A 13,193-nucleotide genomic window follows, 5' to 3' on the forward strand; every position below is an offset into this window, starting at 1 on the left:
AAAAATTTAAGGGGGTCTGAATACTTTCCGTACCCACTGTGTGTGTGTATATATATATATATATAATTTTTGGTATTTTAAATAAGGATTATGAAAATTTTAACAACTTTTTCAGACCTTGAAATCACCATTTTAAAATGCCTTATATATATTTTTAGGCCTTCCATGATTGGCAACGCTGTTAATATCTCAGGCTATGAAAATGACATCAAACCTAAATTAAATCATTCTCACCTGGTAGTAGTTGATGAGCTCCTCAAGTTCATCAGCATGAACAACAATATGTAATCCACACATCTGAGCCAGACGAAACTCCTTCCCATCAACACAGGCAAAGCAAACCTACAAGCAGACAACATCTTTGTCACCAATGTAAACAATATATAAGCCAAAACAAATGGGATCAGAGCTATTAACATAAACACAAGTTAACCTGCAACTTAAAATGTTTTCTGTAACTGTAGAAAAGAGCAAGAACCTAGAATGTATAACCAGACCTCTTTCCAGGTCCTTGTGCTGTTGGCCTTGCGGGCCCCATCAACAGCAGCCTGATACTCGCCAAGATGCACCAGAGTGGAGGCTAGACGGCCGAAGTTGGATACATTGTTATAAAGTAGTTTTGCTGCCTCATACATCTTCTCGTCATAGCATCGGTCGCCAACCTAGACAGAAAAAAAGAGCAAAATAAGATCAGACATTAATCGATCAGACATTTACAAAAAATTATTTTACTTTTTTTTAATTAAACAGCAATATTTAATGGCTTAGAACTGATTTAATTATAATTTTTTTCATTCTTTTATGTAAAATATTTCAGTTTATTTTATTTGTTTTTTCATCTGAATATATCAAAATATAGCAATATTGCAAATTACAAAAATAAATTTATGAAAATAAACAAGAATTGTCCACCATTGTTTGAATTTCTGAGACATCTGTGTCACTTTTAGTGGCAAATTTTGCCCCATTCATTTCTAACCAAGCAGTAGAATACGCTTAGCCAAAGTAGGAGACTCGTACTTGTTGAATGTGTGCGTTGTTTGGCCCATTGATAAACTCCTCCAGTTCAGCCAGACGGTTAGTCTTGGCCAGGGCAAAGATCAGCTCGGTCTCTACATACGATTCACGGGCCTTCTTACGAGCCATCTGCAGAAACTTGACCAGATCCTCCCAGTTTCCTGAGGAGAAAACATCATTAAATCTCATTACTAGAACATTTCCCATGTTTATGAACACGTCAACTTGGACGTTTTGTATTTAGTCAAGAATCAGGCACTTTTTATTGATTCTTACCACTTTGGGCTGCAGCTTGTCCCACTTCCATGTAGGCTGAAGGGTCGTCAGCTTTGATGTAAGAGTCAATGGCCTCTTTCACCAGCTCCTTCTGCAGCTGTGCTTTAGCCAGCTGACTCCACACAGCCGGCTCATTACAGCGCTCAGCAAACTCATAGGCCCGGTCCAGATTCCCAATGTGTTCGATAAGAACCTACAGTCAAGACGGGCAACAAATTATTTGAGACTGCAGAAACAGTAAAGAGAAAGTGTGTTCACATAGAATATATTCCAGCCCAGAGACATTTGAGATGTAAGATGTACCTGCACTGCTGATGTGTTTACATCGAACTTCCTGAAGATTGCAAAAGCCTCCTCGAAGAGCTCATTGCTAATGGCAATGTTAGCGATGTCTGGGGCGTCATAGTTGTCGAGGCGGTTGATGTACTCCATGACACGAGTGCGGTCAGCTTTGATGGCTGTCAGAATCAGGAGGTTCTGCAGGTTCCTGGGACACAAATAATGGAAAAGCAAATGTTTAACACTCTAAAATCATTTATGGAAATAATTTTATGTTCTGTCATCGCTCAAATGTTTCTAACAGATTAAATTACCTGTGTTCGCTGAAAACGGAGTTGTCTAGGACGATCTTCTCCAGGAGTTCAATGAGTTCATTGGGTAGGTCAGCAGTCATGAAAGCTTTGACAGTAACAGAGACTTCCTCAGGGTCCTGGGTCTCAGACAGGGCAGTTTGTACAACCTGTGGTGGGCGGGAACATAAAATGGATTTAATCTGTATGTTTAAAGCACTTTTTGAGATTATAATTTATAAATGTATTTGAAGTCAACATGAATTCAAAATTTGCCCCATTTTCTTTCCTAAAGCATTGACATGGCATTCCTAGTCTTTTTGCAAACAGGTTGAAACAATGTTCCTTTTCTGGTGACATCACCAATTCCTCATTTTTTAATCCCTCCCCTTCAACCATCTGATTATATTCTGGTATGTAACACCAATTTTTTCACATTACAAATCATTTTCAATTGATTTTTTTAAGTTGTGCAGTTCTACCCCGAAATGTGAAATTAAGGAACTAAAATAGGTTGCAAATAAAGCTTCCTGTTGACTGTTGATAAGTTATTTTCTAATTCGCACCTGGTCGATTAGGGGTCTCCTGTAGGGGTTGCTTTCCAGAAGCACACTAGCCCACAGCTCAGTGTCCTTACGACGTACAAGGTATCGGGACAGACTCTTGAAGAGCGAGTTCTCGTTGCAAACCTGTGAATGTGAAAGAAAAAAAAACATTAAAATATTCTACTGCAACAAACGGCTAAAACAAAAGCCCCATTGTTCCTTACATGGATGAGCTCTTGGTCACACTGTCCTCTCTCATAAGCCACACAGGCCAGATGGGGGTCCCTCTTCTCGCAGTACTTGCCCACCACGCGACTGTCATAATAGGGGTTCTCTCGGAGGAAGCGCTCAGGGTTGTTGTTGCTGTCGATGTAGATCTTAGCCAGGGCATTATGGGTAGCAGGTTCCTCACAGCCCTCGTGGATACGGGCCTCCAACCACGGCAGAAGCAGCTTCAGTCTGCCATAGAGATCAAAATAGTCAGAGACTAAAATCAGACAAATATCAGCCAAATCAGACCAATGCCAACAATATAAAACACTAATACTGGCCAATTTGAATTATCCGCACATAAGTGTGATAATTCAGCAGATTAACAGAAGTGTTATTTATAAATTTATTAAATTGAACTATTTTCTATTTTAGTGTTTTAAAATGTAATTTATTTCTATGATGGCAAAGCTGAATTTTCAGCATCTTTACTCCAGTCTTCAGTGTCACAGGTTCCTTCAGAAATCATTCTAATATGCTGATTGGGTTCTTATTTCATTTATTTCTTAAATATTTTATATCAGTGCAAACTGAATCAGCAAGTGCATCCTTGCTGAACGATAGTATTCATTTCTTAAAAGAACAAACAAACAAAAAAGTACTAACCACAAACTTTTTAACAGTAGTATATACTGTATATTATTTATGTGTACATTCCAAAATGACTTGTAAATAGATTACTACAATGGAATATTTTCTATACTTACATAAACATTGTGTGAAATATTTTACATATTTGTTACAATAAAAATTGCATCATAAGTTTTTCTGCATTGTATTGGCCACCCTGCTCAATATATCGACCACTAGATATGATCAGCAATATGTCTGTTGAAAAAAGAAATCCCTCTCAAAGGCAGTTGATGCAGTCAGTACACACCTGTTTCTTTTCTCCACCTCGGCCACAAGCTCATCAGTGGAGAACTGGCCTCTGACCACCAGAATGAGATTCTTGATGACGTCCTCAGAGCAGTCCACATCCAGTAGCCCTCCAATCACCACGGGTAAACGGCTGGGGTTAACCTGACAAAACCAGTTAATTGCTCAATCAGCCACCGCTACAGAAACACCACACAGAAAGCCGAGGAGATCACTTGAGGATCACAAGAGTTGTTGCAATCATGTACCTTCTGAACATAGATCTCAATGTACTTCTGCAGGTTGTTGCGGTACAAGTAGAGCACCAAGTCGTGGACAAAGTCAAAGCGGTCACACACAATGATGAGGGGCAGCTGGTCGGTCAGTTTTGCTTCCTGTTAAAGACAAGGTAAATTGTTCTTAATAACAAAATGAACTTTTCCATTAAGATGCTTGTGTGAAGCCTAAACAGAAGTTCAAGGAGTCATACCTTGAGGAAGTTCTTCACACGCTCGGGATCATAACAGTTGCTCTCTCTGCAGATTCTCTCCACTTCCTTTATTTGACCAGTTTTACAGGCAGCCTGGATGTATTTGAAGTGAACCTCTGGATCCTGGCTGAAGTTCACAATGGAGCCCAGAAAGTAGAACAGACCTGCAGGGCACACAATCACATTATGCTCATGAGATCTGATTCATTTCCATGACTCAAATGGTAATCAAGTAATCAATTGAAAACGCTTCTTTAAACTTGTTCAGGGAAGTGTCCATGTGGCACTTTATTGTAAAAACATAGTAATGTACTGTTATTAAAATTATATGGACATGTCAGATCAGGTACACAATGAATATGGTTAAAACTAAAAAATAAAATAGAGATATAATACTTTAAGCTATACTGTCCTGCCCTAATTTTAGGACAATCAGTTAATGGTGCATTCAAAGTGTTTCAGCATTGTTACCCTCAAAGCTCTTGAAGGACTCGAAGAGCTCTGTGAGCGACTGGGTGGAGAGCTGCTCGTGATACTTAGAGGCCACCTGGACGCAGATCTGAAGGTTCTGCCTGATGTTAGCAGATAGCATGGCTCTCAGACACTCCAGAGAGTCCTCCACCGACAGAGAGCCGAGTAGCAGGTTCCTCACAGCCCTCGTGGATACGGGCCTCCAACCACGGCAGAAGCAGCTTCAGTCTGCCATAGAGATCAAAATAGTCAGAGACTAAAATCAGACAAATATCAGCCAAATCAGACCAATGCCAACAATATAAAACACTAATACTGGCCAATTTGAATTATCCGCACATAAGTGTGATAATTCAGCAGATTAACAGAAGTGTTATTTATAAATTTATTAAATTGAACTATTTTCTATTTTAGTGTTTTAAAATGTAATTTATTTCTATGATGGCAAAGCTGAATTTTCAGCATCTTTACTCCAGTCTTCAGTGTCACAGGTTCCTTCAGAAATCATTCTAATATGCTGATTGGGTTCTTATTTCATTTATTTCTTAAATATTTTATATCAGTGCAAACTGAATCAGCAAGTGCATCCTTGCTGAACGATAGTATTCATTTCTTAAAAGAACAAACAAACAAAAAAGTACTAACCACAAACTTTTTAACAGTAGTATATACTGTATATTATTTATGTGTACATTCCAAAATGACTTGTAAATAGATTACTACAATGGAATATTTTCTATACTTACATAAACATTGTGTGAAATATTTTACATATTTGTTACAATAAAAATTGCATCATAAGTTTTTCTGCATTGTATTGGCCACCCTGCTCAATATATCGACCACTAGATATGATCAGCAATATGTCTGTTGAAAAAAGAAATCCCTCTCAAAGGCAGTTGATGCAGTCAGTACACACCTGTTTCTTTTCTCCACCTCGGCCACAAGCTCATCAGTGGAGAACTGGCCTCTGACCACCAGAATGAGATTCTTGATGACGTCCTCAGAGCAGTCCACATCCAGTAGCCCTCCAATCACCACGGGTAAACGGCTGGGGTTAACCTGACAAAACCAGTTAATTGCTCAATCAGCCACCGCTACAGAAACACCACACAGAAAGCCGAGGAGATCACTTGAGGATCACAAGAGTTGTTGCAATCATGTACCTTCTGAACATAGATCTCAATGTACTTCTGCAGGTTGTTGCGGTACAAGTAGAGCACCAAGTCGTGGACAAAGTCAAAGCGGTCACACACAATGATGAGGGGCAGCTGGTCGGTCAGTTTTGCTTCCTGTTAAAGACAAGGTAAATTGTTCTTAATAACAAAATGAACTTTTCCATTAAGATGCTTGTGTGAAGCCTAAACAGAAGTTCAAGGAGTCATACCTTGAGGAAGTTCTTCACACGCTCGGGATCATAACAGTTGCTCTCTCTGCAGATTCTCTCCACTTCCTTTATTTGACCAGTTTTACAGGCAGCCTGGATGTATTTGAAGTGAACCTCTGGATCCTGGCTGAAGTTCACAATGGAGCCCAGAAAGTAGAACAGACCTGCAGGGCACACAATCACATTATGCTCATGAGATCTGATTCATTTCCATGACTCAAATGGTAATCAAGTAATCAATTGAAAACGCTTCTTTAAACTTGTTCAGGGAAGTGTCCATGTGGCACTTTATTGTAAAAACATAGTAATGTACTGTTATTAAAATTATATGGACATGTCAGATCAGGTACACAATGAATATGGTTAAAACTAAAAAATAAAATAGAGATATAATACTTTAAGCTATACTGTCCTGCCCTAATTTTAGGACAATCAGTTAATGGTGCATTCAAAGTGTTTCAGCATTGTTACCCTCAAAGCTCTTGAAGGACTCGAAGAGCTCTGTGAGCGACTGGGTGGAGAGCTGCTCGTGATACTTAGAGGCCACCTGGACGCAGATCTGAAGGTTCTGCCTGATGTTAGCAGATAGCATGGCTCTCAGACACTCCAGAGAGTCCTCCACCGACAGAGAGCCGAAGAAGTTCACCAGCCACTGCAACCAGAGCACAATATATTACCACATCAATCAGTGCAGAAGTACCATGTTCTCACAAAATACTGATAGCCATGACTCAACATTTCAGAGTCTTATTCCTTTCAAATAAATGCAAATGAATGACACAGTAACATTGAGTGCAAAAGTTCAAGCAGACTGTGGGCCGTACCTCTGGGTTTAGCAGGTGGGTGTGGACCACGGCCCGTTTGATGTCATACAGGTCAGTGTAGTGCTCCAGAGCTCTCTGTAGAAGACCTGCCTTCTCACACAGCTGAGCCACATGGGCCCGGTCATAGTGAGTGAACATCTGGTTCCCCAGGATGGCATCTGCCACCTGAATAGGACAAAATCATTACAAAAAATAACCTGTTATCACACAACATTTAGCAAAAAAGGGACATAAGCGAGGTGAGTGATGTTTGTAGGGAGCACCTGTGGGGCATGCATCAAGTTCATCTCCAACAGACGAGTCTGCAAAGGACTCTCAGTGGGGCGGTTGTTCTTCAGGGCGTCCAACAGGAAAGAAGTGCACTGCTGGATCAGGTTATACTCCATAAACACATCCACAATCTGTAGAATAAACAAAAGATTTTTTGCAAAGTCATTGGTTATTAAAAGTTCACCTACTTAATCATCAGAAATGGTTACATCCAGTCCAAGTTTTTATAAAATAAAATAAACAATGCTCTTAGACCTGAGTGATGTCAGCCAGAGGTTCCTCATCTTGAACGAGCATTTGGGAGAACTGCAGGCCTTGCTCTGGACTGATCCGCATGACGTTCCTCAACAGGAAGATCCAGTCTGGAGTGTAACCAACCTGCACACAGATGGCCACGCATTAGAGGATGGAGCTCAAATTTTAAATCGATCACACAAATAGGGCCGTTTATAGAGCAATGTAAAATTTAGTGCCAGGAAAAACATTTAAACTCACCTTTTTTGCATACAGTACGATTTTTTGGAACTGCCCAGTCTCTGCGAAACACTGGATCACTTTGTTGGGAACGTTGGCCCTTAGATAAACGCTAAGCGCAAGAGTTGGATCCACAGACTTCACCAGATCACCCAACTCTTCAGAGCACTCCAGCTGCAGGAACCGATTACAGCAGGATTTCATTCCATATCATAATATTAAGCAACAATAACAATAAATTCATAGAGCTATCAGGGGTTTCACACTTTTTTACAAATTAACAAAATGCGGGGGAGTAAATGAGGACATCATTTTCATTTTTGGGTGAATTATCCCTTAAAAAAATGGTAATAAAATGAATGATTTACTCACTTTTACTCTAAAACTGAAATAAATCTCTAATAAAATATTTTACAGCACAGAACATTATAGCAATTTCAATGACTTATCCATATATTTCTTATTATATATGGATAAGTCATATATATAATAAGTTATTATTATTATTATCATTAATAATAATTATTATGAATAGATTGAGTTTCCATGCCTGAAACACAAAGCACAATATTATAATTATCTGATATTTCCAAGTTTTCCATGTATGAAACCTGGGATGTGTCTATTTTATTGTATATTATTATTGTTTTTTTGTTTTTTTTTATATGACTTTGTTTCATCCATTATGGCTATATATTTATTCAGAAGAGGACCTACCTTGTCTTCTTTCAGCCATTTCTCCAGGAGCTGTTTGCGGCCTTGCTGCAGGACGGGCCTGCAAAGCTCCAATGACTCAAACTTGTTCAGCTGGCCCTGGTCCAGCAGAATCCCAAAGTACTGCAGCAGGGGTGAAGTCTGACCGGGCTGGGCAGGAACACTCTGGAACCGACGGATGGTGTCTGGGGTGCGCAGGATGCCCTGCAAGAACCCAACAGCCAATCAGAAACCCCAACATTTGCCTGACAAAGACTAACAGGCGTCAGGTTGTGTGATGCAGACTGCTGTACCTTTGGTGCATTGGCAGCCACTTTGGCAGCTTCAGAGTAGTTTCCACCAGCAAACAGATTGTTGAATTTGCGAGCAAAGAGCTCCTCGGCACCTGCCAAGTTGTTGCGGACGGCCATCCTGAGGGCCAGATCAGGGTTCTGCAGCACGTTAGTGATGTAAGGGATGATGTTTTCTTCCTCCACGCACACAGACAGCACCTGATAAAAAAAAAATGACAAAGACCGTGTCAGACACAGAATGCAGACACTGAGCACGTTTACATGCACACCATAAGCTGATAACTCACAAATATCAGCTTATTAAAATAACCAGTTTTCCCCGTTTACATGCACATCAGTAACCTGACAACGCAAGTAAGCTGTTTACATGACTTCATTAATAAATCAGGTTATTTCCCTGTAGTGACGTCAAAATATAATAATTTGTTTATCTGACTCAGAGTATTCTATACATTTGTCAGTTGTGATGTTAAATTAAGCTTGCAACATGTCAACTTGCAACATGTCGGGAAACGTACAGCTCATATGTTATCCTCTCATGCAGTTATAAACACAGCATTGTGACTGAACCACTTCTACTTCTGCTGCACGAGATGAGAACACATTTTTATAATTTTCTGAGTCATGAAAAGGTCTGCTTTTGTGATATATTTCCTTCTTTCTTTACTGCAAGACGGTTGCTCTGTCTAGATGCGCTTAAATCTGCACTAACGATGCGTTCCTGTCACATATCACACATGCGCACTTCAATAAACCGGCAGAAAGCGGGTTATTGCGTTTACATGCCGCGCGAAATCGGGGTAAGAGGCAAAAAACTACCTGTGTCGACCGGTTTATGATTACGCCGTTTACATGTAATTGTGACTGAACCACTTCTACTTCTGCTGCACGAGATGAGAACACATTTTTATAATTTTCTGAGTCATGAAAAGGTCTGCTTTTGTGATATATTTCCTTCTTTCTTTACTGCAAGATGTTTGCTCTGTGTAGATGCACTTAAATCTGCACTAACGATGCGTTCCTGTCACATATCACACATGCGCACTTCAATAAGCCGACAGAAAGCGGGTTATTGCGTTTACATGCCGCGGGAAATCGTAGTAAGAGGCAAAAAAAACTACCTTTTGCGACCGGTTTATGCTTACGCCGTTTATGACAGTACTCCGATAAAAGAAAACGGGTTACCGCGTTTACATGACCAAGTGCGTTTTCAGCTTATTGAGCATAATCGGCTTAAGAACGTGCACGTAAACGCACTCACTGACAGTATAATTCACACTACAAATTAAACAGAATTATAATTTGGGGAGGGTAATTATTTTTTAAATAAATAACTTTTCTATTTTAAAGGGGTGGTTGAATGCGATTTAACTTTTTTAACGTTAGTTAGTGTGTAATGTTGCTGTTTGAGCATAAACAATATCTGCAAACCACTTATTTTCACATAGCTATGAGAAGCGTTAAACATGCACGCGTGTGCAGTTGCCGTACTGTATTAAAGCTTTAATCAGGATAAAACCGTATATTAAAAGCTAACATAAGCAGTAGCATTTGCAAATAACAGCATATCTAAAAGTATGAGACAACAACAAACAAAAAACATAGGCCTACCATTAAAAGCCGTGCTTGCACAGGTTCTGCACGATCCTCTTCAATAAGATACTCTGCTTCTCAATCGGGCTCAAACTGATAAGCGATATTAACGACGCCTTTGTTTACAATACAACCGGAGCTTAGACGAGCACCAGAGGCGGTTTAGCCAATCACAACACACTGGGCTAGCTAACCAATCAGAGCCCATCGCCTATTTCTGAGGGCGGGGCTTCATAAATGCAGGAAATTGATCAGCGCGTTTCTCAGAAAAGGGACACAGCGGTGTGGAATAAAGGTAAATTGTGTGAAAAATAATGAGTTTTTTTTTAAACGAAGCATTAACAAGTTAGACTGCACCCCATAAACACAATCAAGCCTAGAGTAAAACCACTGAACCACCCCTTTAATACATTTTAACATGTAATTTAATCCTGTGAAGGCAAAGCTGAATTTTCAGCAGCATTGCTCCAGTCTTCTGTGTCACACGATCCTTCAGAAACCACTCTAATATGCTGATTTGCTGCTCAAAAAACATTTCTTATTATGAATGTTGAAAAATTATGCATGATACTTCTTTCATTAATTAAAAGTTAAAAAGCATGTTTTTGAAATACATATATACACATATATATATATATACATAGCTATCTGATAAAGTGAATCATTACTTGATAAATTCTTTAATTTTTTAAATATATTAATTTATTTTCCTTTAAAAAAATTTGAATGCAGACTGTGTTTAACAACATTTTAACTGTAAGTGTTTTCCAAACTCATGAATTTTACACATTTATACCAACTACTGAAATTGTGGTCCAGCTTCATCAATCCCATGCCATACGGCCTCAAGCCACCTATGAGCACCATTTCTGTAATATGCATCTTTTCAGTATCAGTAATGCTTGTTGTGAAGTTTGTTTGGCTTTCTCAGATAAACAAATCTCTGTGTGCCAAGACCAGCCCATAATCTCCATTGCATTACCAAATTAGTGCTAATGCTGGCTAATCTCTATTCATAAACACCTAATAATGCACCGATTGGCTCCAAATGATGCTGATCTGGGCCCATAAACTCCTAAAGCGACCCTCAGGGCAATGCATACATGAATGGGCTGATATCTCGTTATGCACTTATTAAAGTTTGCAGCACAGCCTGTGAGAGAGCTGGTCATCAGTCAGTGACTGAAGCCGAGTGAACACAGTGCAGACTGCAGTAAGAGGATTACAGTGGCCGTCTCTACCTCCTACTGAGTGGCACATACTGTTCTCACTGTACGTGTCGAGGGCTCAACAAACGCTGTTATTTACAGGGATTCCTTCATCCCCAGTTACAGCATCCTAATGCATTATGGACTGCAGGCACTGAGATTGGAATAGGGTAATATAGGTATATGTAATATAGTAAAAAAAAAAATCAAATAGGGAAAAATATTTTTGATCAAAATAATATTCATAATATTTAAAATTTTGTTAACACAACATGAAATCTCCAACATGAAATACTTCCATATCCACAGTCATTTTTTAAATACATAAATTTACCATCATTTCAAACAAACAGCCACTTCCAAGTGAACTCAAAATGTTTAATGCAAGTAATCAATTTTATGCAAATAAATAACTTGCATGTTTTTTACATGCATTTTTTATTAAATTAACAAAACTTACATTACCATTTTCATTTATATTCAACAATATTATAAATAATAATAGAGCAGCCTACATTTACCTATAATTTTACATTACCAACATTTTATTTAATTTTAAAAAATATTATATAGTAATATGAAATGACCTGTGGTGAGCAATTTTGAACAATTCAGCTATGAATCGATTCAAAGGAAATGATTCAATCTTATCAACTAACACATACTGCAGTTTGAAGTAGAGATGTTATTAAAACATTGCTTAACTTACGAATCATGAGAAAAGGACGGTTTGTTTGATTATTAATGTCAAGCCAGCTGTTTTGGCTATTTTTCAGGCAAAAACCATAGAGTTATAAAAGAACCTAAATATGATATTTAAAACCTATTTTTTCTAATAAATAAATCAATCAAAATGAAAAGACTGCAAAAATCTTTGATGTGATGATCTTTAGGAAATGTTTTGAAAATTGTGTTAAAATTACTGTGATGTTCACAGTTTTTCTTCATTTTATATTGGCAGCTAACACGGAGACGCGTTTAGCTGTATACGCATACATTTTGTATCGTATAGGCGTTTCGTCCACACGGATCCGGCGTTTTGCGAGAGTGAAACCGATATTTTTTGAAACCGCGTCCCAGAGTGGATAAATCTGAAAACGCCACCCTTGCGTTTTCATGTGTACAGCGAATCCGTATATATTATATATATATTCTGAAACTATGTCATCAGCCCACGTCTCGCCCCCTAGTCAGACAAAGTTACGTAACGTAACACCAACAAAAACATGAACAAACACTGAACGATTGTCTTTTTTATTAACTAACATTAACACAGATTAATAGATGTATTGTTGCAGGTTTCTTTAATTAGAAGCGGAAAACAAACGGGAGAGTAACAATTAGCAGGGATCACATTTCTGCGCTCTCTCTGCATGTTTAATGACACTTGGGTCTGAGCTCCAAAATAATTCATCAACTGATGGAATCCCGTTACAGTAGATTACAGAACACAAACTAGAGTGTTTGCACAGACTAACTACACAGAAACAAACCCCTGGTGTCTGTCTGGAACTAGCTCAGCTGCTCCATTCAAATGTGCTGACAAATCAAGCCTAAATGTTCAAGCTAAAACAAAGCCAATGCACCACTTTCTTCTTATTGTCTGCAATAACAGCAGCTAAAGCGGTCAGTACCTGTCCCTTCCGGTTCACGCCAATAATGCCAGATGTGGCTTCATGAGAAGCGGTGACAAAAATGGTCTCTCCACTGATCCTGTTCATGTAGATGCAGGTGCCCATCTCAAGGTCATACAGGTGGATGTAGCCGTATTTGGTGATGAGAAAGACAACATCATGCTTGGAGCTTATCTAGAAGAAGACAAGAAAGCAGAGACTTAAGCGAGTCTCGTACTTTTTGAAGATGTATTAAGTAAATAAATAAAAGACACAAATTAGCTAATATTATAAATTTTATAAATTAATATTTGTTTTATA

General features: G+C 38.7%; 1 protein-coding gene across 4 annotated transcripts in view; it reads right to left on the reverse strand.

The window, feature by feature from the left end:
* The window catches only part of LOC107659923 (clathrin heavy chain 1), a 30,228-nt gene that overhangs the window by 9,637 nt on the left and 7,398 nt on the right, over positions 1-13,193 (reverse strand). For 3 of the 4 annotated variants that reach the window (XM_016449031.1, XM_016449032.1, XM_016449030.1), the window contains 20 exons: positions 12,894-13,067; positions 8,459-8,656; positions 8,169-8,369; positions 7,473-7,625; positions 7,233-7,355; positions 6,971-7,108; positions 6,708-6,872; positions 6,500-6,535; positions 4,497-4,641; positions 4,026-4,189; positions 3,805-3,930; positions 3,558-3,700; positions 2,632-2,866; positions 2,429-2,551; positions 1,887-2,032; positions 1,597-1,780; positions 1,294-1,486; positions 1,021-1,178; positions 498-662; positions 235-342 (listed from right to left, as the gene is read on the reverse strand). In XM_016449031.1, the coding sequence (XP_016304517.1) occupies positions 235-342; positions 498-662; positions 1,021-1,178; positions 1,294-1,486; positions 1,597-1,780; positions 1,887-2,032; positions 2,429-2,551; positions 2,632-2,866; positions 3,558-3,700; positions 3,805-3,930; positions 4,026-4,189; positions 4,497-4,641; positions 6,500-6,535; positions 6,708-6,872; positions 6,971-7,108; positions 7,233-7,355; positions 7,473-7,625; positions 8,169-8,369; positions 8,459-8,656; positions 12,894-13,067 (3,078 nt within the window). Of the gene's footprint in view, positions 1-234; positions 343-497; positions 663-1,020; positions 1,179-1,293; positions 1,487-1,596; positions 1,781-1,886; positions 2,033-2,428; positions 2,552-2,631; positions 2,867-3,557; positions 3,701-3,804; positions 3,931-4,025; positions 4,190-4,496; positions 4,642-5,415; positions 5,559-5,662; positions 5,789-5,883; positions 6,048-6,354; positions 6,536-6,707; positions 6,873-6,970; positions 7,109-7,232; positions 7,356-7,472; positions 7,626-8,168; positions 8,370-8,458; positions 8,657-12,893; positions 13,068-13,193 lie in introns of all 4 variants that reach the window. The other variant, XM_016449033.1, reaches the window with a different exon arrangement.

The sequence above is a fragment of the Sinocyclocheilus anshuiensis genome, unplaced genomic scaffold (assembly GCF_001515605.1).
Source record: "Sinocyclocheilus anshuiensis isolate Anshui unplaced genomic scaffold, SAMN03320099.WGS_v1.1 scaffold1241, whole genome shotgun sequence".
Taxonomy (NCBI): Eukaryota; Metazoa; Chordata; class Actinopteri; order Cypriniformes; family Cyprinidae; genus Sinocyclocheilus; species Sinocyclocheilus anshuiensis.